Here is a 25,214-nt window from a genome sequence, read left to right on the forward strand (position 1 = left end):
ATGTTTTGAACATGTAGAGGCAAGTGGGTATCCTGAAGGAGTGAGCACACTGAGACGAGCCGTGCCGGGGCTCAGCGTCCCCGGCACGCTGAGCACGGCTCATCGCAAAAATCCGCCTCCATACAATTTGTATGGAAGCGGAAATCCGCTGCGCCCCGACACAGTGTGCGATACGCGCATCCGCTTTCATACAAATTGTATGGAGACGGATTTTTGCGATGAGCTCCGCGCGCTGTCCCGGCACGAGCCGACTCAGTGTGCACACTCCTAAAAAGTACTGTAATAATGCAGTTGCTGTCGAGAGAAATGAATAATCATGTTCTATGTTTCTAAAGTTAATTGGCGGGATACGCAGTCTAAATTACTGTTTGCGCAGACATGGAATTTTGCATACAAATTTTGTGGTGCAACGAGCGACGAGAAATCTTTTGAAACGCTTTCAAGAGGTTTTAATATTTGCGGCTATGAAACGTCAACCCTCGGGGAGTCGCACGTTTTTAAACAGATCCGGTCAATTGCACCCGTGATGCTGTAGCTGGGTTAAATACGGGAAGGGTAAAAAGTAAAAATATGGAAAAAGTATGCATTTATTTGTTTCGCAAAACATGATAGAAAAATCCATACGAGTGAAAGAGGATGTGTACCTAAGATTATACAAGGTGTAACAAAACATAATGATAAAACTGTAGGGTTTGCTTGTATCTCTTATAACATAGAATTTACTGTGAAAGGCGTAGCGCTGAAAGAGCAAAAATGTTTTTGCGATTTGTATGGGCAAGTGTTCCAGCGTCATGATTTTTTCCATATAAAAGTGAAAAAAGTTACTGTTTCAGCGCTGCTACTTTCACACTGAACTATATACAGGGTGCAATTAAACCTTCCTGCCAAATTTTGATATATTGATCCTTGTTAAAAATAAAAATACACGTATTTTTTCTTTTATAATCACACAGTACTAAAATGTTGAGAAATAGCTTCCGAAAGTTATCCTAAAAAACACTACAATTAATGGACACGACGCGTCGCCCGCGCGTGATGTGACCCCGCGCGCGCGTTTCTCCCCGCGTTTCCCAATCTCATTCCCCCGCGCCGCGAGTGACCGTTCTAAAAAGATTTTAAATATGATAAAATATGTTATTGAAAAAAAATAACACTCAATTTTTTTTGGTTAAATAGACTCTCCTACTGATACCTAAGCCCTGGAAAAAATTTGGCAGGAAGGTTTAATTGCACCCTGTATAGGGTACCCTTGCACACCCTAAAGTATTATCACTTAGTTTTGTTACACCCTGTATATTTTGGCTTACATTGTGTCTTCAAAAAGCTAGAGAGGAAGACAACCGTTTTAGCCCGGGTGCGCACTAGCGGCCAGGCCGCGGCGGCCATCTAAAGTATGGTGTGGCCGCTGGTCGTGTTGCGGCCAGGTGCGCGTGGTCTAAGGCGCTTTTATACAAAGGTATCTATCTCGATGGCCGCCGTGGCCGGGCCGCAGCAGCCAGGCCGCCGCGGCCAACGAGATACGGCAATTTGTATGAAACCGCCATAGACCACACGCACCTGGCCCGCGCAACACGACCAGCGGCCACACCATACTTTCGATGGCCGCCGCGGCCTGGCCGCTAGTGCGCGCCCGGGCTTATTCGTACTCCTTTTATGTAAAGCCTACGAATAATTGCGTTAACTTTTAAATCAGAAACAATAGTAATATTAGACTATTAACACAACAGTTTTTAAAGCCATCTCTATGCTATAACTTGGGGTTATGGATTCAGTAGCGACTAGCGAGTGATGTACCTACAGCCGTAAATGTCAGTGGGCCTATAGCAGATCGGTGCACTATTTATGTAGTTCACAGAACAATGATGTCAGATACGGGAATAACTAGCTATTTCTAGTGCATATGACGTGGGTATAAAATTAGTGCATGCCGCTGAGAGAAAGAATTATTAAATCACCCCAGTGGTGAAAGCTCACTTTGAGAGAGAGAAAAAGGCTAGTAATTCTTCCTTCTTGAAAAGTCTTATAGTCGTTCAAATCTTTATCTACACAGGTAGAGATTTGAATGATGTAGCAAGTAAAGCCGACAGCAATGGATTATGGATATATGAATAAAAACTATCGCCATTGTTTTTTTTTTAATGAAATAAGGGGCAAACGAGCAAACGGGTCACCTGATGGAAAGGAAGTTCCGTCGCCCATGGACACTCGCAGCATCAGAAGAGCTGCAGGTGCGTTGCCGGCCTTTTAAGAGGGAATAGGGTAATAGGGGAGGGTAGGGAAGGTAAGGGAATAGGGTAGGCGATTGGGCATCCGGTAAACTCACTCACTCGGCGAAACACAGCGCAAGTGCTGTTTCACGCCGGTTTTCTTTGTGAACGTGGTATTTCTCCGGTCAATCCCGCCCGTTCGTGCCAAAGCATGGCTCTCCCACGTATAAATTCTCTCATTGTTCCAAATCAAAAAATCCCATTGTTAAGAAGGTATGATAGAATTGTAACGAAAAGTAAGTTAGGCGCATTACAATTAATGAAAATTTAACCTGCTGACCGCTGAAATGCGGTATATGGAGATCTTGATTATGAAAATTACTGAAATGAAATTCATAAGTCGATTATGAAATATCCATACAAGTAACAAAACTTCATCACTTCAGTTCTTCGTCTCAACTAATTACCAAGACAGAATGAAGAGATGTAGAACATTATAACACAGTTTTCAACTTTATTGGAGTGCTGGCAAGTCTTACACTTCCGCAGTCAGTTGCACCAGTGTTTTTCAACCTGTTTTGCTATGCGACCACCTGGTATGAAAAAATATTATGCGACCGCTTTTTCATCATATTGTAAGTATATTTGTTTATAAATATATCCTTTTGTTAAAATTATTATCCTACTTAATTTATTAATCTTTTTATTTTGTTATTTTTTTTTATTATTACTTACTGAAATAGTTTTGTCGATCTTCAAGCTTCGCGACCCAGCAGGGAGTTGCGACCCACAGGTTGAAAAACACTGAGTTGCACAATCGTATACAACTAATTCTGTATCCAAATATCCAATCAACGGACGAATAAACTCGGTTTACGTAACACCATGACTGGTGCTTTTACAACGACTATTTATTTAGGCAGAGAAGCTCTTACAAGTAATGTTTTTGTGGATTCCGTTGGCAATACAGATCACTGAATAGTTACCTTGTTCATATTACTTTAGGGTGGGTTTGCACCAACTTACTTTAACTACATATATCTGTAACTTAAACTATAACTTTAACTACAATGCAAAATGACAAATCTTTGGTTAAAGTTAAAAATGGACGCCATCAAGACGCCATATTTAAACATAACCTTAAAGCTCGACAAGGCTTTAAATGCACGTGGCGAAAAAAGGAACTAACGCTGTCATCATACTAAAACGCCATTTTTGACGGTTCTCCTTTGCCAGCAGCGCCCCCGCCCACGTTCTTATAAAGCCTTGTCGGACCAGCAACGTCTTAGTATCAAATTCTGTGGTCAAAGGTTAAAGTTAAATTAGCCTTAACTAAAACCATAACTTTGACCATAACTTTAACTTTAACAACGCCTCTGGTGTAACCCAACCTTAGAGTTTAGGGAAACGTGAGTTAATTTTTGCAATAAGTAATTATTGGTGCGTTTGAAAAAAAAATAGTTTTATAATTTTTGGCATAGGCTAAGGGTAGGTACTAATTCCTCATTATGCCTACATAACATGTTGCATTATTATTAAATCTAAAACAAAAATGTTACATCTGCTGAGGTACGTATTGACATAATACAACTACCAAGTGGTTTCTAGACTTCCGAAGTCGCTTTTACAGGGTTTGGTAAACCCTGTAATTTCTTTGTTGCAACTGGGCCTGCGATCTTTTTTTTTATTTTATACCTACCAGACAATTCCAATGTCGTTTCCGCGCGTGACCGTTTACGCGTGCTCTTACCGCGTAGGTCACGGCCCTTAATCGAATCGCCCGTTGTTCCGCGTTCCCCGAGATCTGCATGCAGTGACATTCACCATCAATTCCAATTTACCCTCAATTTGCCGCGCGGGTGTTCCGCGCCGTGGGAAACTTCGGGCAATCATTTACATCATAGACTTTAGAGCATTTCTAACCTCTTTACGATGTCGCATTGGAAATTTCTACGATGCGTTCTGCGACGTAAACTTTTACGATGCGACGACGCAACGCGGTGTTGTGGCCTGGCCCTTATATACTTTGACAATAAAATTATGTTGTGTCGAGAATATGCGTAGAGGATGGTAGAGGTCGCAAAGGAACATCTTTCATGTATACTCGGTCAGGCCAGAGCCCACCATGTTGAATTCAAATCTGACGAACTTAGAAAACCTCGATAGGCTGATAGCGCGATGTAGGATGGTGGCGATAGTTGCAACGCCACAACGAGAGTGAGATAGTTTAGTTGACACTTGACGTGTGGTTCTTTGCCAGTGTCAATAAATAAATTGCCCCCTTTATTAGTAACAGTAGTTGTGGGGCATTTTGAACAACCACTATTAAGATTACAAGATAAACATTGCCGCAAGATTGCTGCAACGTACGGGTTCTAACAAGGTGCAGAATTGGAGTGATCACGACCAGAACTGACGCTGATGCCGTGGGAATGTCTGCTTTCCTAGTCGTTGAATAGGGTTGCTACTGCAAAGAAAAAAAAATTAAATATCTTATTTTAATGGATTCAAAAACGTGCTGTTTTGAAAGCAATAAGAAAGAAGTCATTAATGAGCAGTTGGATAGCACACAATAATTAATAAGTGCACAGTTATTTAAAGTAGATAATACTGAATTAGTAACAAATAAGACTATACATTTTCAAATAAATTTTAATAAACAGTTCAAAATACACACTTTTACAGCAAGAAAACTTTAGCGTGGCAACCCTAAGTTTTGAATAGGCAAGATAAAAATCGAGTTGTCATAGTGCACGTGAACTCAACGGGATGACCTACAGCTAGCGGTTTGGCCAGGAAGTGTGCGGTGGGGCGTTACCCTAGTACTCCTGGACACCGGGAGATATAGTTACAGTGGTGTTCAAGTAGAGCAGGGGTTCCCAAACTTATTTTGTGTACCGCCCACTTTGAGAAAAGAAAAAATTTGGCGCCCCCTTTGTTTCACCTACTTTCAAATTGAAGCCTCTACACAACACCCCCATTTTTTTCTGGGTCTCACCCACCCCCCCTTTAGGCCTTCAGCGCCCACAACGGGGTATTATCGCCCATTTTTGAAAGGCTGAAGTAGAGCTTAGCAGACTACCCTATAATTATTGTCAGTCTTCCCATTACTGGCACCTTTTTGTTTGAAAATACTAATGAGTACCTTAATATTGGACGTTCTATGATTGATTCTAATAAGGATCAATAACAATAATTGGCTTTTTACCTTAATACTTTTTAACGGACTTCCAAAAAGGAGCAGAATTCTATATTATATATAACAATATGTTACTTTTTTCGTAGAAAGTTTTTAGCTAATGATTAATCAGTAATGGCGCATAAAAAGTACTTCAACTAGTAGCCATTTTGACCGTATCGCTATTATAATTCTAAGCAAAATATAAAAATACTAGATGTAAATATAAGGCCTGTCAAATAAAAAGTCAAAGAAATATTATCTCTACTTACTGGTAAATCCAATGGTCGTAGAAAATATATTCTAAAACTTATATCTCTGAATTCGTAACATTTTCTGGAATCCCTAGACATTTTCTAGATAAGGCTTTTAAGCTAAAGCTAAAGATCTGCGATAAGAGGCAGAACTAAGTAAGGGGCACTTAGATGAAATAGATATGTTGTGGCTTCCCTTTGATAAAAGGGGTTGCTTGCCAGAGAGATAAAAAGAAAAGACATGACGCTAGAATAAAGATAAAATGTATTTTGTTCTTTATAGAAATATTGGTTGATGTTTATTAGTGTCATAACGAAATAGATAATCATGTGCTTAATATAATAATTAAGTAATACGTGGGAGATCCATGCTTCGGCACGAATGGGCCGGCTCGACCGGATAAATACCACGTTCTCACAGAAAACCGGCGTGAAACAGCGCTTGCGCTGTGTTTCGCCGAGTGAGTGAGTTTACCGGAGCCCCAATCCCCTAACCCCTACCCTATTCCCTTCCCTACCCTCAACTATTCCCTTCCCTTCCCTTCCCTACCCTCCTCTATTAACCTATTCCCTCTTAAAAGGCCGGCAACGCACTTGCAGCTCTTCTGATGCTGCGAGTGTCCATGGGCGACGGAAGTTGCTTTCCATCAGGTGACCCGTTTGCTCGTTTGCCCCCTTATTTCATAAAAAAAAAAAAAAAAAAAACTTATATATTTTTTTTACTATTTGCCATGAAGAAAGTGTGCGTCCTTAAACAACCTTCCAAATGATGTGCTCGTGAGCATTTGGAAAATACACCTGATTCTAGTCTCTATTCTGTAGACAGTATTTATAATTATGCCACCTTTGAACAAATTATCTAAATTTCTGTTAAAATGGCATGTCTATCTGTGTATAACGATACGATAGCGAATGTCTACTTGAACATAACATCACATAATGTGAGTTACAAGATGTTTTAGTAACGAAAGTATAATATAGAACTTAGTATAATTTTACAAAACTTTACCAGAAGGGTGTATCTAGGTAGGCTAGGGTATATTATTATATAGGTTCAATATCTTTACTATATTTGTCGGTCACATTCTTGTGCCACAAATTTGAAGCTGAGAGATGCCCAGTTGAGTTTTCTTAACTTTTTACCTATTGCAATTAGTTGATTGGTTTATGCTTTGACGTCAGCGCAAATGAATAGATAAATTCCAGACAAAACCTCGGTAATCTGTCATAGATTACTGCAAAAATATTCAGTTCTATTTTAGTTCTCAATGCTTTGTTTGCTAAAACTACAGAACAAATCAACCGAAGTGGTAGTGGGCTGGTCGATAAGTAGGTACTCAATGGTCATGGATGTCAAACAAGAGTCAGTGGGTGGGCTCAAGTAATCCTAAACCTCTTTCTCAAACAACTTTCATCGGCAGGAATTAGCGATTTTCTGATATTTTTGTATTGCGATTGCGACATAATATTATATTTTATTCATCCTATCGTAGGTAAACCTGCATATCCTACGTATCCTATCGTAGGTAAAGGTAAATCTACGATAGAATAGCATTGCATAGTAACAGAGGCAACGATTATTATTTAAAGCTGTCTTTGGGTAAAATTGGAACTAAATTCATACCTTCCCATTAGTAATAATATAATGTGTAGATTCAGTTTCAATTCAATTAGTACAAAATTACACAAAATTAACGGGATCGAAAAAAGAATTGAAATAAGGAGGTCATGGATAGGCGCATAAAGTGATTACCCAGGTTTTGGGTGGTCATGTCCAGTTAATCAGTCGGCTCAGTCCCTTGTATGACAATAACTGCTACACCGGTTTCGCTGACGGTGGCTGGTTTCATTGAAGGCCAGGCCAGTTACGTAGGAGTAATTTTATAGTGCCCAAGTGTGTGCGTAGTACACAAGAGCACTCTCTATTCCTTTATTCTCATAACCCAGTGGGACGAAATACCGACACGACTGGCGAGAGATCAGGCGCAGGACCGACTTTTTACATGCCCATCCGACGCATGGATCATCTTACTCTCAGACAATCAGGTGATCAGCCTGCATTGTTCTAACCAAACTTGAATGCATCCAACGTGGAAATCGAACCCACGACGTCCGAGTCAAGAGACACGCTCTAAACCACTAAACCACGGAGGTCACGGAGTCACAAGGGACTGGTCTGAATTTTTTTAAATAAAATAAAGGGGCAAACGAGCAAACGGGTCACCTGATGGAAAGCAACTTCCGTCGCCCATGGACACTCGCAGCATCAGAAGAGCTGCAGGTGCGTTGCCAGCCTTTAAAGAGGCAAATAGGGTAATAGGGGAGGCTAGGGATGAGAAGGGAAGGGAATAGGAATAGGGGAGGGTAGGGAAGGGATTAGGGTAGGGGATTGGGCCTCCAGTAAACTCACTCGGCGAAACACAGCGCAAGCGCTGTTTCACGTCGGTTTTCTGTGAGAACGTGGTATTTCTCCGGTCGAGCCGGCCCATTCGTGCATGGCTCTCCCACGTATAAACACACTTAGTATGAAACCCATCTAAATGACCTTCCACGAACGGTGTGTGGCGTATGATTGACGCGCCCCGACCGTCGACCGCGACTTACGGGACTGTACTATTGCTATTGTTAATGTACATCCACTAGATGCCTTTTTACTTGTGGTTTGTAGTAACTACGACCTTATTAGAATGGTAGTAAGGCTCATAAGTGGAAAACAGGGGACTGTGCATCTCGTAACATAAATGACATGGAAAATTTACACACGTCAGCGAGAAAATACATAATATAATTGCCAAACTTTCACGTTAAGTTTGTAAGTGAACGTTAAATTAGTAAAAAAAATGTTCTTCTAATGCACTTGCTATTTTATCTGCAGTGACGTAAATGAGGTGCAGTATTCACGTTCTAATTTTAGAGTAGTTAGCAAAAAACAGTGTTTCAGGCAGTGAATCAAACAATCAGTGTCCCAACGGACGTTGTTGACAAAATTGTTGTCCCCATCCAAAATTAGTCCTGAAGTGATGGACTCCTGAATTACTTATTTTAAGACCAAAATTAGCCAAATCGGTATGGCCTACGTGAAGCCATTTTCGAGTTTCAGCAAGCTTTATTTTCAAACTATTTATAAATAATTTTAAATCAAACATTTAGGCATTTTGCATTACAAATACTGATAAACAAATAAGATGTAAATAAACAAGGCGGTGTTGCAAATAGCAACTGCATTCAGGTCTTGAGCAAATCACTCGTGAGTCTAATTATAGCCTAACGTAGTGATTCACTATCTTAGATCTAACTGTGAAGTTACTAGTCAGTGAGCGAAAATCACATATATTTGGAAAAGAAAGTTACATTTTAAGTATGTACGTACAGGTTAATTTAAGAAAGTTTAGGTATGATACTGCCAAAATAGACAGAAATGTACCTACTACCAGTTTTACTCGATACAGGATACTCCTAGCATTATTAAAAAATTAGAAAGCTACTTACTTAAAAGTAAAATTATACTTACTTCAATTTAATGTGACGGTAGGTATGAGTTAAGGTAAACCTGTACAAGTACCTATACATTGCAGATATAGAAGCTATTAGGTTAGCTTTGGTTAAAACTAACTATATACTTGTTAGTTACTTTTTTTTAAATGAAATAAGGGGGCAAACAAGCAAACGAGTCACCTGATGGAAAGCAACTTCCGTCACCCATGGACACTCGAAGCATCAGAAGAGCTGCAGGTGCGTTACCGGCCTTTTAAGAGGGAATATGGGTAATAGGGGAGGGTAGGGAAGGGAATAGGGGAATGTAGGAAAGGAATAGGAGAGGGTAGGGAAGGGAAAAGGATAGTGTATTGGGCCTCCGGTAAACTCACTCACTCGGCGAAACACAGCGCCGGTTTGCTCTGAGCCCGTGGTATTTCTCCGGTCGAGCCGGCCCATTCGTGCCGAAGTATGGCCCTCCCACTGAATACTGCCAAAATAGACAGAATTGTACTACTAATTTTGCTCGATACAGGATACTCCTAGAATTATTAAAAATTATAAGAAAGCTACTTACATAAAACTTAAAAGTTAAATTATACTTCAATTTAATGTGAAGGTGTCTCATACAAAAAATATACAGGTAAGGCAAACCTGTACAAGTATACATTGCAGATATACATAAAAGCTATTTAGGTTAGCTTTGGTTAAAACTAACTATGTACTTGTTAGTTACTTACTGAAATAAAACAGTGAAGCCAAGCTCAAACAGATGTTAAGCTTACGAGAGGTTAAGATGTCATTAGTTAACCACGTAGGTACTTACCTAATCTTCGTTGGAAAATCTCTTATTGCAATCAATTGCGCTTAAACGCTAAAGTAACTACCATTCAAGCATTTTCAGGACTTTTTCTGAACACAATTATTATTATTCTGAGAATTTTTCAATAAAATTCAGGAATAAGAATCTTATACCACTCACAAATGGATCGCCTTAAAAAGACTTAAAAAAAATGTTGACCACTTGACAATCATCATGCGGTTACGCTACGCGGGTACCCTAGTATGTCTCACTTACTATGCCACACCATCAGGCGATTCCGCAGCTCGTTTATCCCCGTAGTCTCCAATATCCCGTCCGTGTGGTCACCGTGTAGAGCTAATTGCGTGAAGTTCAGTGCTCTGTGATGCAATCCCGTACTTAGTGTATTTAAATTGAGTGTTTCCCAACTGATCGATATATTTAACTTACTTTTCTATTGATAAAGCTGGTGTCTGACGGTAGGACTCCTAGTCAGCGGGTCAGGCAAAAGTTGAAATAGCTGCTCAACAAACAAACCAATATGTTTTTATTTAAAAGTAAATGACGCCCGTAACTACGCTGCGCCAAAATAGGTTTTTTTTTTTTTTATGAAATAAGGGGGGCAAACGAGCAAACGGGTCACCTGATGGAAAGCAACTTCCGTCGCCCATGGACACTCGCAGCAGCAGAAGAGCTGCAAGTGCGTTGCCGGCCTTTTAAGAGGGAATAGGGTAATAGGGGAGTGTAGGGAAGGGAAGGGAATAGGGGAGGGTAGGAAAGGGAATAGGGTAGGGGATTGGGCCTCCGGTAAACTCACTCACTCGGCGAAACACAGCGCAAGCGCTGTTTCACGCCGGTTTTCTGTGAGAACGTGGTATTTATCCGGTCGAGCCGGCCCATTCGTGCCGAAGCCTGGCTCTCCCACGTATAAATTATACGGTACGTTTATCGTGTGACTGTACATTTTTCCGGGATATAATGTATGCTAAGTCCTTTCCTGGGACTCGAGTATATCTCCATATCGAAATTCAGCAAAATCTGTTCACTAGTTTGGGCGTGACGGGGAAACAGACAAACACACATTTCGCATTCGCATTTACGACATTGGTATGGATGTATAATAGCTCCCACACCGGTTTCGGTGACGGTGGCCGGATTCATTGAAACCAGGCCAGTTACGCAGGAGTAATTTTATAGTGCCCAAGTGTGTGCGCAGTACACAAGAGCACTCTCTATTCCTTTACTCTCATAACCCAGTGGGACGGAAGACCGACACGACCGGCGAGAGATCAGGCGCAGGACCGACTTTTTACATGCCCATCCGACGCATGGATCATCTTGCTTGTCAGACAATCAGGTGATCAGCCTGCATTGTCCTAACCAAACTTGGAAATAACATGTTTCCAACGCGGGAATCGAACCCACGACCTCCGAGTCAAGAGCCGCGCTCTATACCACTAGACCACGGAGGCGTTGGTATGGATGTATGGATTAATATCATGTAGTAACTTGTTCTGCACTACTCTTTTTTTAATAGAGTCTGCAAGGTTCCGGCTGGAATTAACCCAGCAAGTAAAACCAAAAAGCTCTATTGAATAGTGTGCGCAAACTATTAATCTACGTGTAAAATCCAATACTTAGGGCCTGTTTGACCACTTCCTGATAAGTGACGAATAGGCTATCCACCAATTAACTTGACAGATCAAGTATGGAGAATCTGTCAAAAAAGTTGTGAATAGCCTATTAGGCACTTTATCAGAAAGTGGTGAAACAGGCCCTTAATCTCCTATTATTTAGAATTTAGATTAAAACCACACGTTTAGTAACAATGATTGAAGTTAGTAATTATGTATCAAATTATTATAATATAATTACTGTATAGTGTATACCTACTAACTTAATTCAGAGATTTAGATACTCACTTCAAACTGAAACCTCACTAGTAATTCTTCAAAACAATACCAGTTTCTACTACATAAATTCAGGAAGTACATTTACCTCGTGTAAAAAGATGAATTTGTACAAACACACTCCGAGGACCGATACGTCCAAACAAAACGCGTGTCCATTAACACGTCAAAAAGAAAAAAAAAATAGACGATGAAAATAAACACACGCGAAAATGAACCGTTTTCCAAGGCAATAAGTCAAATTAACATCGAGAGAATTACGACGTTTTATTTTTTAAGAGCTTCCTTCCTTTCCCGAAGACGTATTTAGAATAGAGTTCGACAAAACTGATGTCAGTTTTGTTACTTTTTTAAACGTTAGCAATTAGGACATAATGAGATCATTTTGGAACATTTATTTAAAACCTTTTTTGACTACCAATGTGTTTTGAAAAACACAATATGAACTCAGAACAGGAAAAGAATGAATGAATGAAAATTCTATGCACCAAAACAACCATGACGTACAGAACTTAGTAAGTAATAACTAAGGGTGAAAGTATATCCCTAATACGAATTATGTACTTAATTATTTATTATTATTTATACGCACAGGTTAAAAATTACACAATATTATATAAAAGCATTGAGCTTTAGCTGTGTTAAGCTAGAGTCGTAAAAGTAGAGTTATCATTCAATAGTTTTAAAATTATTTCGACAAAAAAGCAGGCGAATCGAGTATTGCACTCGTCCGCCATAGTATGGAAGTGCTCGATTTTAACCGGAGCTAAGCTAACGAGTTAACGAAACCGCGTAAGGTTTAGGAAGGCCGCCCAAGGAAAGTGCGCCGCCGGGCCGTCGCAGCCACGTGGGCGATCGTCCGCAGCGCACGTTACAAGTAGCGTAGCCTGACAAAGAGCGCGTGACGTCACGTGCTGTAGACCTGCTTGCGAGAGCTAGTACTATATACAGTAGCAACATCACACTAAAGAATACACTTCCAATATACTAGGGCAAGCCGCCTCTATATATACTCAGCGAATGAAAAAACTTCGATAGCGCGATGCAGGATTGAAGTGAATAACTCAAAGTTTTGATAGAAAATGCTACTTTTTTTCTTTTGGATATATTGTACATTATGGATAATTGAATTTTGAGATATTAAATTTGCAAATAAATGTTATTTTAGTAATGAAAAATTGAAAATAAAGTTGCCAGTTGTAAAAGCGCCATCTAGTTTATTTAGTATGGAAACAGAATGTTGGTTAGAAACTTTTTATAGTGGCGCCACTGTATCGTGTTATCGCACCGGAAATATTTTAGTAGATTAGAGAAGACAATAATATTATAATGAATTCTATTTTTGAATATTAAATATTTACATTTTGGCGAAGAAATAAATAATTATTAATATGTTAGTTATATAAATTTCAATGGAGATTTTAATTAAAATTACGGTATCTTACTTGTTACAGAATATCCAACAACGAAAGAAATGAAGTTCCCTGTACGGACAGCAACGTTTCCCCAGAACCACCTGATCGACCGCCTGGGAAGGTGCGACAAATTCATCCGGAACAGAAAGCCCAAGTTCTAGCCTACGATTCGAGCTATAGGAAGAGAAATAAGCCGAAGAGCTTGCCTCTAGAAGACAACAATCAGCTGTATAATCATTTGGCGAATACGAACGTGGCTATGTCACCGATGTATCCGCTGACTCCGAACATTTGCATAGAAGGGGGAAAGATTGAGTTCATAAAATCGCCGCCGGAGAGCGCTAGGAACAGTTTGGCGCTAGCGTCGCCGCCACAGACGCCACTTTTGATGCGGCACGGCTCACGAGAGAAACGTGAGCTCCGCGCGTGTAGCGACGAGCCGGAGAAGTTCGACGGTGACAAGGTAGGTGGCGCTTTTACGATTCTGATTTTTTTAACTTCAAAAATATTAAACTGATTTTAAATTACACAGCCGATAGTAAGAATATTAACCTGATTAAGAGCCTGTTTCACCACTTTCTGATAATGTGCCGAATAGGCTATTCACAACTTTTTTGACAGATTCTCCATACTTGATCTGTCAAGTTAAATGGTGGATAGCCACTTATCAGGAAGTGGTGAAACAGGCCCTAAAAATATTTCTTTGTAAAGTTTAATGACATGCATAATAAGTATATTAATTAAAATTTAGGAGATAGAACCACATTAATTAAACTTAATAAAATCTTTAATCTACTATCCCCAAATTTTAATGAAATTAACAATATAATATTTACAATAGACTATTACGCCTGCAAATAATTTCAGTAAGTAATGTCTTTAAGTTTATAATAAAATATTTTTTATGATTTTTTTTCTAGGAAAAATAAATATTGTGTTGTTAGTTGTTGTTAACAACGACGTGGTTAACAAAGCCATAACAAAGTAAACTCGACACTCGACAGCGTTATTAAACTCCAAAGCCCCAAAATGACAGGTTCGATCAATAGGAAATCCTCTTTCGGCAAGTAATCCGAACACAATCTTACAATCATAGACCTTTCAAAAACAATTTAGGCGCGACTAAACAGGCATTAAGGTGCATCAGACCAATTATTTTGTACCCTCCGAAAGGAAAATACTTTCCTGGGACTTCACAAAGACGTCAGGATTAGGATGATGCTAGTTTGATTGTTTTAGAAGATAGAAAGAGCCTTTTTATTAAATGGAGTAGTTGCTAAACTTGCTAAGTCTGTTCTTCTAAATTGAACTAAGGAGCCTAAACAAAGTTTTCGAAGAGAGAATTAAAATGATTAAAAAAAAAACTTTGAGAAAATAAGCAAATATTTGGCTATTTTTTTTATGGTCTAAGTTATGGACTCTACCTTTTCCGCGCATTACCTGTATAGTTGTATACTGTATAGTTATATCAGTAATCAGAAAAAGTAAATTATTGCCTATCTGAATATAAGCGGAAATATTGATAAAGAGCCTAATTATTTTAAATATTATCGCCTCTGTCTAATTGTCTTTCAATCGAGACTAATTTCTCACTAAATAACGTTATGAGACATAAACTTGATTTACGTTTAGGACCCCAATTAGGTACTTGTCCACATTAGCATGAGGGCCAGACGATATTATTAGCATTTCAATCGACCTTTGGCGAGACGCATTTCTCAATTTTATGTTTTTTGAATCCTTTACAGTTTACTTTATTCACTTCTAAGATAGCTTATATCACATGAAATAGTAACTTAGTTTCCTTATTGAGCTCTCATAAGAGTAGAATTTTGTACCTAGGACGCGATAAGTACATTTTGAGCCCTTGAGAACTAACACTTTAGGATTCAGAATTCAGGATCCTTAGTTTAAACTGAATTTAGAACACATGGCTATTGCCTATTTAATGTTCCTGAATTTAGAGTCATTATCATAAGATCGTTTTTGTAATGCCCGATTAATCTTATCAAAGGCATCACGAAAATTAACTTAACAATGAGTTAATTTTATCACTACTCAAACATAATTTGTCTTTAATCTCTGTCTAATCTTTTATCTATCTTTACCAAGCGTCAGTTTTAACTAAGTATGTGATAAGTGCAAACGCTTTTAAAAATAGAACGTTTACCAACAAAAATATTTTCAAAAATCAAGAAAAAAGAACAATTACAATTCGTGAGACGAAGAAAAAGTTTAATTTTCCGTACTTTATTTTTTTTTTAAATAAAAAGCAACTGTGAAATAGGTTATAAGACTTATAAGTTATAACTTAGGAGGATACATCATGAATGCAGTATCACATTTGGTTGTGGCTTTGGAAGAAAATTGCTATTGTGTCTGGTTGATTCTGTTTATAACTTTTGTGACGCTTATTATTTTGAACGGAAATGACGATTCAGTAAGAAATAATTCCTCTATGGTAAGAACCACGGCTACAAAAGACTAATAAAAAAACTATTTGGAATAGAACCCTCGCAATTGATAATAATTTACAATGATTTTTCATAAATATAATATTTATTCGTTAGTATTATAAGTGAAGTTTTATTTCCAGTAGGTATTATCCTGTCTTGTCAATCTTTTGTATTATATTTGAGTTCCAGTCAAACATACATATGCGTCGATATGGTTAGAAAAGCAACTCTACCTACCATAATATTATTATCTAAATTAAAATTTAAAAGCATCCTGCTCGAGCTCACTTCTGTATCATCTTTATTTCCCAAACCGTACTTTCCTATCATTAAACATAAAACTGCTATTATGCTCCCCAAATTTTGGCCCGTAGCAAAACGTAGGTACAAAGTTTACGGAGCATCCCAACAAACATATGGGGTACTTAAGCTAATGCTCCTCAATGGGATATGGATAGACGAGCACTCAAATGGGAGCATTCTCATTATACCCGTTATGATAATGCGTCACCATTTTATCAGGATGGATCGGAGATTCCCTTCCTAATGCACGACCGCACTTACAACTATCCGGAAGATCGTAAAAGTGAGTGTATTTACTTTGTCTTCTAATGTACCTGTAGCCTTAGCACGGCCACTAGTAGAAATGCGAAAGTATGGACAAACTGTGGAGATAAACTTAAGGAAGCGATCCGATCTTTTTTCGTCCCCAAAAATTCAATTAAAATGCCACTTTGTGACAGACTCTAGTCCTAAAAATTCAAATAATATCCTACTCTATGATATATACTATAGTCTGTCATAAAGTGGCATTTTAATTGAATTTTTGTCGGTCGCGACTGGCCACGGTAAAGATCGGAACGGCACCTTTAGTTTATGTCCACAGTTTGTCCATACTTTCGCATTTCTACTGGTGGCCGTGCTAAGGCTACTGGTGTTACCCAATTTATATTGTCTATAGCTTAGGTTTGATGTCGAATGTATTTGAATAACTCATTTGATTATATTTTAAAGGTTTTTGAGTTTTTAAGTTTTTGTTATTTTTGCATTCTGCGTTCTCATCTGCGTTTAGTAAAGACGTAGGTATGTACTTGTCTATGATTTCATCTACCCATATAGAAACTACGAAAGAATAAAAAAATAAAATTGATCGTCTAGGCCCTAGGGGCTCACTAAATAGTGTACCTAACCCAGCATATTCAAAGTCTAAACCTGCGAAAAGCAATCAATCCCAAATTTTTCAAACATACACCCCTTTGGAATAAAACAGTAATGGGCATTATTCTATGCAACATTTGACAGGCCTCAAACTGGTTGTTTTTGCTCGTTTTTGGGCGTTTTTGCATGCGACGGCAATCAATCATGCAGATAACTGTCATTTAATAGATGGCCTTAGCCGGTGTTGCCCTTTCGAAATATCGATTCTCCCAAATAATTGCTAAACTCGGCGGTGTTATGACAAATTGGGTTTTGCGTCTGTTTTAAATTTCCAATGTTTAATCTACAGTTAGATGTGGTGAAAAATGTTGATTTGTTGATGTGATTAAACTGATAATGCCTATGATTTAAAACCTAAACTACCAGAATTGATGTTAAGATAACGTTTAATCATTTTAAGTATCGTTTATTAAGGTTGGGTTGCACCAACTAAATTTAACTATAACTGTAACTTTCACTTTAACTGTAACTACAGTGCAAAATGTCAAATCTTTGGTTAAAGCTAAATATGGCGTCCAAGGACGCCATATTTAACCTCCGCTCATACGTATAAGTATATGAAAATTTACTATGTTTTACAGTGTTATATTATTTTTTCCTGTCGATTTTTACGGATAATTTAATTTTTTATACCCTCTATCCCGTTACCTGTAGCTTCAATAAAAAAAATAAATGCAACAGACATTTGTGGATTTCTCCGGTTAAAGTTAAAGCTAAAGGACGCCATATTTAACTATAACTTAAACCACGCCTCTGGTGCAACCCAACCTTTATTCCAAAGCCTATAATATAGGATGCCGTGTTATTGTTTACGACGTAGTATAGTTATTTTATGAATTTCGTTTGCATTATGTACTCTCATACAAAATGTATGAGAGTACATAACTTATTTTGCTTTATTCATATAGATTTCAGCTTCTACTGATAAAAATAGTATCCCTGAGTTTAATAGAACGTTACGTATTTTATGCAGTCCACCTGCCGATCAGCGCCATCTGTTTGCCAGTAATTAATACTATAACTTGGCGCCAAGCCAGGTCCAGCTTTTTTTACAATCAAGAGAGTATGATGGTAACGAGTGTGCTTAAAGGTCCATTTGTTTTTAAGTACTAAAAAATATGCTTTTCAGAGAGTCAACTGGTATTTTATTTATCAGAAAAAAGTTCATGGGTGGAATGTACCTTAACGCAGCTCTGTTTTTTGAAGAGTTTATAATTTGCATCCATCTGTCCTCGACCCTATCTATCAGTTTTAGAGTTATTACTAGTAGATAGTAGGTACTAATTTAACTACTTACTTACTTACTTACTGCGGCGCAGCGACCCAAATTGAGTCTTGGCCTCTAACACAAGCACACGCCATTTCTTCCGATCCTGTGCGACATCTTGCCATGATTCGGCTCGTAACGCCTTCAGGTCCTTTTCTACCTCATCCCTCCAGCGGTATCTGGGACGGCCTACCGGTCGTTTGCCATTCATTTGCCCCACATACGCTTTTTTGCCGCTCGGTCATCATTCATTATTTCTACGTGGCCGAGCCAGCGGATTCGGTGAGATTTGTATTCCCCGATAATATTGGGCATTGCCACAAGTTCTTCAATTTCAAGGTTTTTCCATGGCCTCCACCTGCCATCTTCATCCCTCGTCGGTCCGAGAATCTTGCGCAGTATTTTTCTCTCAGCTACTAACAGCTTTGTTTCCTCCTTTTGAGCTATTTTCCCCCTCCTAATTTAACTAAGTATTCATAACCTAGAACTAAAGTAAGTTACGAAGTAAAGTCGCCATTCAATGGCACCAGATAATAACCCTTCTGAGTTTAAATCTATCTTTCAATGCTCTAAAAAAACTCTATCAAATTAGTCTAAGCCGAGGGTAACTGTCATATAGGGATGTACCCAATTTGAGTAATGGAAAAACAAATTTGTGAAATGGATCCTCTGCCTTACGAGATTACCGGCTGCGGCTCCAACTGCTGATATAATTGCGCTTTGATGTGCCCTTAATCTGTCTGGAAAACCCTTTTGGAATGTAACCTTTGGTTTTAATATGCAATGTCAGACACAATGGAAACAGCGATTGATTTTATACTTTCGTTTTGGGAAAGTTCAAAAACATTTAAACGTATTGTTGGTAATGTGTGTTTTTAGAAGAAGGATATTAAGTAACAAACGAGCTTATCTTTCTTGTTTGTTTATCACCTATAATGTACACTGTACCTGCGACGTACAATGTACATCTTTGCGATGTTTAGTTAAAATTATTAAATAACAACACAAAACATTTTAACTTCCCAATAAAAATATCTCGCAGAATATACCAAGGCAACTTATTCTAAAAAAAACTCTTTAGAATCAGGTGCCAAGTTGTCAGTTGACTTCTGTTGATATTTATTATCAAAATGTCTAATAACGTTATATTATATACTGCTAACATTATGACGATGATGATAGGTTATTCAACGTTGTGCAAAAGTAACTCGTAAAGGCATCTTCCCTTCTATTAAAGTGATCTTTATTTCCATCGGCATAAAAGTCTCATCAGAGACAAAACAACTATGTACAGCCCCATACTAAATGAAGACGGCATTTGTAGCGATATGAACAGAAGTAACCTATATTGAGTCAATGATCCGTTGTCGCAGCTCTGGCATTCGGAGACAACTATCATTGGAAAAACTCTAATTGATACAGAGTAGCTACAAAATTATAGAGAAAAAGTCCGAAATTCTGCTGCACCAATATTCGTTTACGCGGGAACCTTACATTTTTCTGGAATAAAAAATATCATATTATGTCCTTTTCAGGGACTCAAATTTAAACAAAATTGGTTTAACGGCTTAGGCGTGAAGAGGTAACAAACAGACAGACACACTTTCACATTTATAATATTAGCATGGATAATAAAAAGATATGAAATTCTACTTGAAGCTAAATAATTAGAGATACCATTTAGGTAGGTAGGCTTGGCAACACCCTCTGCCTAAATTAAGTTATAACTATCTCCATCCAGTCTGCTTATAACTCTTTGTGAAACAACCATGGTTAGGTTTTTGATTACTTTTGCTATAGTGGTTTTAAATTTATAAAACTTATTTAATAGATGTTGGACAAATCAATCGGGAACCGTTTTTTGTGTCAAAAACCATCTCCATATCAAATTTGATCATAAACGTTTCAGCGGCGTAACAGTACACATAATATTAGAGTGGATTACAAGTATCTGTATGAATATGGTCTGTGTGTTGTAATTGACCGAGTGCAGTACGCTTAGAGCGGTCAGTACATTCGGTACCGAATCTTAACTGTTCTATTGTTCAACTAATTGTGGTATTGTGCGGACAAAGTGATGGACAGACCGACAATTGATAGTTTATCTTATAGTTTAAAATCAATAGTTTCGAAGTTGCGAAATTGTGATTGCCTTTAGTCAAGTTGTATACGATAATTTCTTATTCAAATTTAGACAAAAAATATGATTTCTTATGAAGGATGCAAGTTATCCAAGCACCCAGTACTCTACAATAAGTTTTTGTTTGTAGGAACTAGGATGTGATATTTTTATAGTAATAATGTTCTACAGACGCTCATATCCTTATTACAGTGACAGGAAGGCTTATTATGGCAATGTAAGTACCGAAATTTATGTAGTCGTTAAAAATTGCTGCGTAGCAGGACTTTATTACGCGGTCGCACCATATTACCCCATGGGCCATGACCAATATAAGCGCGATGTGGCGGTATTTCTTGTTGAGTTCCTCCGAAACGCCTGGAAGTTGGATAATATAGAGTTTTGGTTTAGGACAACATCTATTTTGCATACCTAAAATAACGTAGACATAATTATGGCGAAGCAAGGATTGCCGGATCTCTACATTGTATTTAAATGCAATACCGGTTTCGACTTTCGAGAAGATGGCCGGTCTGGTAAATTGAAACAAAAAATCATGAAAATTGACTTTTATTAATCTGCCTGAAAATATATTTTGTTCCCAACATATTTCAGGAATTAATTTCATATTTTAAGTAATTAATATTCCACTGTGAGTTAAACACATATTTTTGCGGCAGTTAAATACATGTTTTTTTGTTTCCTTAGGTTTCCGCTCCCTTATCGTAAGAGCTTAGAAACTTTCAGAACGTATTTACGTTTATCGTATACACAGTATAACTATATATCCTGGCTATGTTATACCATATGACATTAACAGGGGTAATAGGGACATGTTATACCTAAATTCGGTGTATTTTGAAAACGCCAACAAAAGTGCAGTTTAGTACAGACGCCCATTTGTCTCGGGCGCAGGTGGAGCGCTGACAAATGAGGAGCCATCACGCGGTGAAACTGCCTCGTTTGTAATGTGCACGGTTTCTTGTACCTTGTACATATATACCTTGTACCTGAAAAAAGGGGTTCGTTGTTCCTAAAGGTGTTAAATGTTGTAGATAAATGTTGCTTAATGTGGAGTTAGGGGTAATTTAAACTACGCGTTGAACTCATAGTTCTTACAAAGCAATGCCAATGAGGTTTTATTAGTATTGTTTTAAAAATTAAACTCTTGGATTCAAAACAATAGTTTTTTTTTTTAATTCGTATGAATTAATAAAATTAGGGTTAGTTGAAATAACATTTTGAAAAAACCGGCCAAGTGCGTGTCGGGCCATGCGCGATGCGGTTCCGTAGTACCGCTAGTTTTTGATAATTTTTGTATGGTCAATGAATGTACATTTATAACGTGTTTTACACAACTTAAAATATCATCTGAGTTACGTTCATAGGAATTTTAACGAAAAGTTCCTTTATACTTCGCCAAATATTTTGTTTTAGTTGATCGACTATTACTCAATAACTTATGAAGTCCTCTTAGCCGTGATAATTTTACTTTTAAATTCAGCATAATATTTCCTACTCCCGTGAATTTTTTCATATTTCCAGAATCAATCGTTTAGCTGGCTGTAGGGGGGGGGGGGGGACACTGGACTCTAACGATTTTTTCCGCTTTAAAACTTCATAATATAAGATTTTATATACCATGTTGTCGGCATCATTAATATGTGCAATGTGCATTCATGCCGAATTACAGCTTTGTAATTCCTATAGTCTCTGAATAAAACCGTGGACAGACAGACGGACGGACGGACAGACCGAAACTATAAGGGTTCCTTGTTGACTACGGAACCCTAAAAATGACTTTACACATGAAATTAAAAAAACAACTTCTAAATTGCTTGTTGACAAACATTAAATTCCTCTATAATTTATCGTTGAAAGTAAAATAAATGTTTACTTTAATTTCACTTCCATCGGCAAGTGCAGGGCTAGGGACTCACAATAGAACACCCTAAAGGGCTGATAAGGGTTGTATTTCATCAATCAGTCTCCGAAACGCCCAATGACCAAATGGAAAATAAGAGACAAAGGAATTGCTCACAAAGAGGCACTTAATGATTTGTTTTTGTTTTTTTTCCTTGGCTGTGACAAAAGAAAGATAAAGATTTTGTAAGAAAAAAATTGAATTTCGATTTTTTTGTCTTAAACATGCCGAATAACACACCCAATAATAGAGCGAATACTCAGAATTTAAGATAAAATACTTCATTTCTTGCCTTAATTAATCGTAAATCATAATGATAATTATAATGTTATAAGTAAGAAATATCCCAGTTTATAAGCAGCAAACAGCAAACTGTATCATGTATGGCTGTAACTGCAATTTGACTTTAGTGCAACTTAAAGCTCAATCAATTGAGAATAACTTTAACATTTACATATTACATGAATTAAATGTTTTGCAAGGCTTTTTTTAGAGACTGAAGTGTGTATGATAGATATTAAATAAATAAATTATACTTTTAGTGAACACTTCAACGGACATGATAACAAAAGACGTGACGATGAATACATCAGATTCGCAATAACTTTCATCCCATATAAGTGGGTGTGACGTTCTAATCTCGCGTTAATTATGTCGCCGAAAGCCCGTCAGGGTCCGGCAGACCTGGTGGGGGTCTCAGACCCGTGGGGTCCGACAGGCCCGCCGCGACTGATGAAGTGCTCTCCACGTTAGATTAGCTATTGTCCGCTAATGATGGATGAAAGAGGGGACTTCGAATTTGTTTATCGACCAGTTGGAGGCTGAAGCGAGAGAGTTTTAGACAATAAAGGTAAATTGGTAAAATATTATTTAACAATATACAGCAAATAATAGCAAAGGTATCGTTATCCGTCGTAGAAATGCACAGAATTGTTAAACTGTATGTTAAAATGTATTTTTAATATTAAAAGAGCTTGTACATTTAACCAAATCCTCATCTATTCTTTTTAACACCTAACCGACAATAAGGCTGCTACAAAGCGTAATAATATCGTATTAGCTTAACAGCCAGTAATCGTGTTTTAATTGAGTTAAATCTGCTAGAAACGCCTTTTGCACTTTTAACTCTTAGGCCCCCCTGCACAGATCTGGGTTAAAGTTAACCACGGATTAATCATCTCTTTCGTAAAATATATTATGAAGTGTGTAAAAGATAACACACTATTTGACCCGGTATTAACTTTAACCTGGATCTGCGCAAGTGGACCTTAGTTTTATATTGTAATTTCTGAACTATGTCATGTTTATTTTGGTGCAAAATATTTTTAATTCATTCATTTTGTTGCAAGAAAACGCTTCGATATAAAAATTATTTCGATTAATGCTTCAATTAAACGTAATTTCTATAGTTTTGTCTCTCTTTCCAATTCATAAAAACGCGATTTTAAAATCGCTCCCCGCCCAATCCTTATACCGCAACATCTCCGCTAAGGCTTCGTACGTAAGTTTAATTTGTTCGGGTTAATCTCGGCTCATTGTCTCGTGGAGGATACCCACGTATTGCTGTCCCCGTGACGTGGGATGAGTATCTGTGATCTCCTGTCCGATAATATGAGTAGACGCAATATGGAGGAATTGTTATTAGTACATAATCTTATATCTTTAAACGAGAAATTTTTGTATAATATAATTGGAATCTCGGAATCGGCTCCAACGATTTTCATGAAATTTAGTATGAAGGAGTTTCGGGAGCGATAACTCGATCTAGCTAGGAATCATTTTTAGAAAATGTTATTTTATTCGTGTTTTATCGAATACCGAGCAAAGCTCGGTCAAATAGCTAGTATTATTAATGAGTCATAATATAATAATTGACAAAGTGTTTTTTATATCTACGTCACAGACAAAAAGCACAGAAACAAACTGAGCACTGTAAGATTCATCAAAATTAATATAAATTGATTTTCCATAGAATATTCTAGTGACATCTGATATCAACACATAACAGGTAGGTACGTGTCTGCGGTACATTAGTGTTTGAGTTCCAAATGGCTACATATCCAGTGTCCTTTGTCTCGATTTAATTTACATAATAGATCCTGATACATCCGAACACTATATTGTTATTGAAATATTACTATTGATAACAGTATTAATTGTATCAAATTTGCAATTAACTATTCAGAATATTTGTATAGGGAAAATTTACTCTGGTCAGAAATAATTGTTTCACTGAAATTCTCTGAAATATCTGTCCATTGGCAACACATGAGCAAACTAAAGATGATAGCTTCTTTTTTTTGTTTTTTTCGGGACTCAAAGTATCTTCATAACAAATTTCAGCAAAATTGGTTCAGACAGACAGATAGACAGACAGACACACTTTCGCATTTATAAAGTTAACAATATGGATTAGGCATTTATGTGAATAAACAGTTTCACACAAATGAAGAGTCTGATATCACCTTTATTTCTTTTGTGATTTCTTCTGGCACGACAATAACATAAAACATATTTCTTCCTTTCAATTCTACCCTAAAACTTAATCAAAAGCCATCTCCAAACTTAAAAGTTAATGTGATCAAAAAGCCACACTAACCAATATTGCTACTTTTGAAAGGCCCCTTATCCCATTGTACTGGAGACCTCATTGTAGCCAGTGAAAACGCATAGTATAAAAAAATACAGTAATCCATCTTAATACCTGACCACCTGATTACCGCGCAAGCACATAAGAGAGATTTCAGATAAATTTAGACAGTAAAATAATGCATTGTCATGATGCTTTCGCGTAAAACTTTTCTCTGTGTTGAACGAAATTGATTTCTAGGAAAGGGCTGAGTTACGCTACTGCATATAATAATTATTGTATTGTGGCAAATGGGTAAAGACAAAAGCATTTCCGCGCACAAAAGGCACTTAGGTTTTGGGTTATTAGTGACTAAATAGTTAATAACTCTGCTTAGCCATTTGAATGCAGCCAAGTAAAC

The 25,214-nt window shown here is 37.6% G+C and overlaps 1 protein-coding gene across 3 annotated transcripts in view; it reads left to right on the forward strand.

Moving 5' to 3' along the window:
* The window catches only part of LOC121732073, a 325,970-nt gene that overhangs the window by 83,894 nt on the left and 216,862 nt on the right, over nucleotides 1-25,214 (forward strand). For all 3 annotated transcript variants that reach the window (XM_042121855.1, XM_042121854.1, XM_042121856.1), the window contains exon 2: nucleotides 13,280-13,703. In XM_042121855.1, the coding sequence (XP_041977789.1) occupies nucleotides 13,280-13,703 (424 nt within the window). The remainder of the gene's footprint in view (nucleotides 1-13,279; nucleotides 13,704-25,214) is intronic.

The sequence above is a fragment of the Aricia agestis genome, chromosome 11 (assembly GCF_905147365.1).
Source record: "Aricia agestis chromosome 11, ilAriAges1.1, whole genome shotgun sequence".
Taxonomy (NCBI): Eukaryota; Metazoa; Arthropoda; class Insecta; order Lepidoptera; family Lycaenidae; genus Aricia; species Aricia agestis.